Source organism: Poecilia formosa, unplaced genomic scaffold (genome assembly GCF_000485575.1).
Source record: "Poecilia formosa unplaced genomic scaffold, Poecilia_formosa-5.1.2 Scaffold508, whole genome shotgun sequence".
NCBI lineage: Eukaryota > Metazoa > Chordata > Actinopteri > Cyprinodontiformes > Poeciliidae > Poecilia > Poecilia formosa.
The window spans coordinates 347,336-349,890 of NW_006800447.1; the positions used below are offsets into that span (position 1 = coordinate 347,336).

General features: G+C 40.9%; 1 protein-coding gene across 2 annotated transcripts in view; it reads left to right on the forward strand.

Moving 5' to 3' along the window:
- LOC103156910 (uncharacterized) overlaps positions 1 to 2,555 on the forward strand; it is a 14,669-nt gene that overhangs the window by 4,983 nt on the left and 7,131 nt on the right. For both annotated transcript variants that reach the window (XM_016664740.1, XM_016664741.1), the window contains exons 4-6: positions 722 to 902; positions 987 to 1,087; positions 1,435 to 1,541. In XM_016664740.1, coding sequence (XP_016520226.1) covers positions 722 to 902; positions 987 to 1,087; positions 1,435 to 1,541 — 389 coding nt within the window. The remainder of the gene's footprint in view (positions 1 to 721; positions 903 to 986; positions 1,088 to 1,434; positions 1,542 to 2,555) is intronic.

Sequence of the window (2,555 nt, forward strand, 5' to 3'; positions counted from 1 at the left end):
TTGAATTAAAAGGTGGAAATATAGTTACAAAAAAATCAGTTTTCAAATGTAAAGTATTGGAATAATTGTTGTTTTACTCTACTGTACATTTGTGAATACTACCAAAATTTGTTCAGTATTCAGCAACTCATAACAAAACACATCTAAATGACCAAATGTCTCCTGCAAAAAAATCTTCTACTGTATACTAAAATTCATTGCTTATTGTACTTTTTTGAAAATGCCTGAATGGTGACCGGTCGGCCATTTTGGATGCGGTGGCGAATTGTCCCAATTTTACTGCCTATAACCGTGAACCCTGATGTGCATTTTGACTTAGTCCACACTTCATAGAGGGCACAGGGTGAGTTTTGGGACTGGACTCAGTCTGTGCCACCAGAACCTGAAGCTGGTCTGGTGGTTCTGCAGAACCAGCTGACACTTTGGACTCCGATTGGTTTAAATGGTTAATGTTGAGGAATCAGATTCAGGCCGGTTCTAACTTGTTCTTCATAACCGGCCTTTAAACTGCCAACCAATCAGGAGCAACTTTAATAAATCTGAGATTAATCTAACTGATGACAAGGAAATAAAAAAAAAATCATTGCCAATATTGCAGATAAAGGTAAAAACAAATTTCCATTTTTATTTGAAAAGTGAAAGATATATTTATCTGATGAATCAGATCTCTGATCAGTTTTTCTTAGAAATTAACCAATCTGTTCTCTTTTGTTTTCTTCAGATTCAGTAGAGACGGACTCTCTCGTCTCTCTCTGCATCGCTTCTTCTCCTCGGTCAAACTGAGCAAAACTCGAACCGCCAGCCTTGACCGACTGGTTCCCCCGGTTCCTGACCGTCTTCCCAGCGACGGCAGGAACTCCTGCAGCCTGTGGAAGAAATCTCCTTCTGCTCAGTCTCTCTGTGTGGGAAGATTTTCTGTTTTAGATCTTGATTTTTGAATACTTGCCATTTCCTTTTGCTGAGTGGGTGTCCTGTCTATCCTACAGGGGGCGCTGGGACTGCAAATGAAGAAGTCGTCATCAGTGCAGAGTTTTGGTTCTGAGGAGATCAAGAGCTGCAGCGTAGATCACAGACCAGCTGATGAGCAGTAAAACAGCTGCTTGTATCAGCTGACCACCGTCCCACCCAATCAGAGCTCAGTTTCCTCCCTGTCTGTCCATCAAGCTTCTACATCCATGTCTGAGGTCAGAGGTCATTGGTCGGTCCCGCTCAGGGAGATCAGTTGGTCGGGTTCTTCAGGTCTGTTCTGATGGACCGGTTCTGTTGGAAATTAGTCGACCATCAGATCAGAGTTTTGGAAAAAGGCGAGCCGACTCTGATAATGAGCCACAGGGCAGAGCGAGCTTCCAAACTGGAAACCACTGAAACCAGTTTAGTTTGCAGTGCTGAATGTAACTAATGGAATTAATGGTACCTGATTTTTTTTTTGGACAGTTTTGAGTCGGCTCAGCTTTCTGAGTTATCAAAAGTCCTAACTTCTTCCAAACCTTCGACATGCATCTTGGATCCAGCAGCTCCACCAGCTGTTGCTAACGGGGCGGCGGCAGGAGTTTTTTTGTTTTTTATGACCTGAACTTTATTGATTTTCCAATAAAAAAATATACCCTAATTCCACATTTAGCATATTACAATTTAGCATAAGCTAAACAATGTTTAGTCCTTGTAGGTTCTTCAGGCCAATACAGTTAACAGAAATTACTTGAACAAAAAAAAAATTAAAATAAAATAAATAATAAAAGAAAATTACAGTGAAAATAGAGAAAAAAAGACAAGACGCATAAACATCAACTGAACATTGACATAAGCAATATAACATAAAATAACACTGCCCTATAACCCCGATACATTCAGATAATTACAGCATTACCGTAAATTCCTCTAGTCTAATTATGTCCGAGCTGGAAATGCCATTTAACCCATGCATGACAAGTAGCTGGACCACTTCCTGTTGTACTCCTGAACCCCATTTAACAGTCTATAAGATAATCTCTCTAAGGCAGCAAGCTGCCCCAGTGACTTATACCAATGAGTGAGAGAAGGGACAGATGGACCCCTCCACTCCCTCCCCAGCATTACAGCTGTCAGTACCCACTGCGAGAGAGAGGAAGTCAGGTGAGCCAATCATTTTTTTCTATGACTTTGTGAACTGATGACCAATAATCTTGGATTTCTGGACAGTCCCATAGCATATGTACCAGTGTGCCATTATCCTTTTGACACTTCCAACAACCCGAGGTTTCTGACAAGCCAACCCTGTATAGTCTGTATGGAGTCCAATAAACTCTATGTAGAATCTTAAATTGCACCAGTCTTGTTTTTAGTTCCCTCAAACTTTTCTTGCCATTCCTAAGAATTGAAAGCCATTCCTCTTCTGTGAAACTAAGATTTAGATCTGTTTCCCAAGATCTCTTTAGAGACATAATATTAGGATCCAAGGCTGTCGACAACTGAAGCTTCATGCCCATCACCAAACACCTTCTTTATATCTGCCAGTGTGTTGCAGCTTACAGGAATAATAGTGGGGGAACCAAAAGGTTTAACCAGCAAATGTCTTA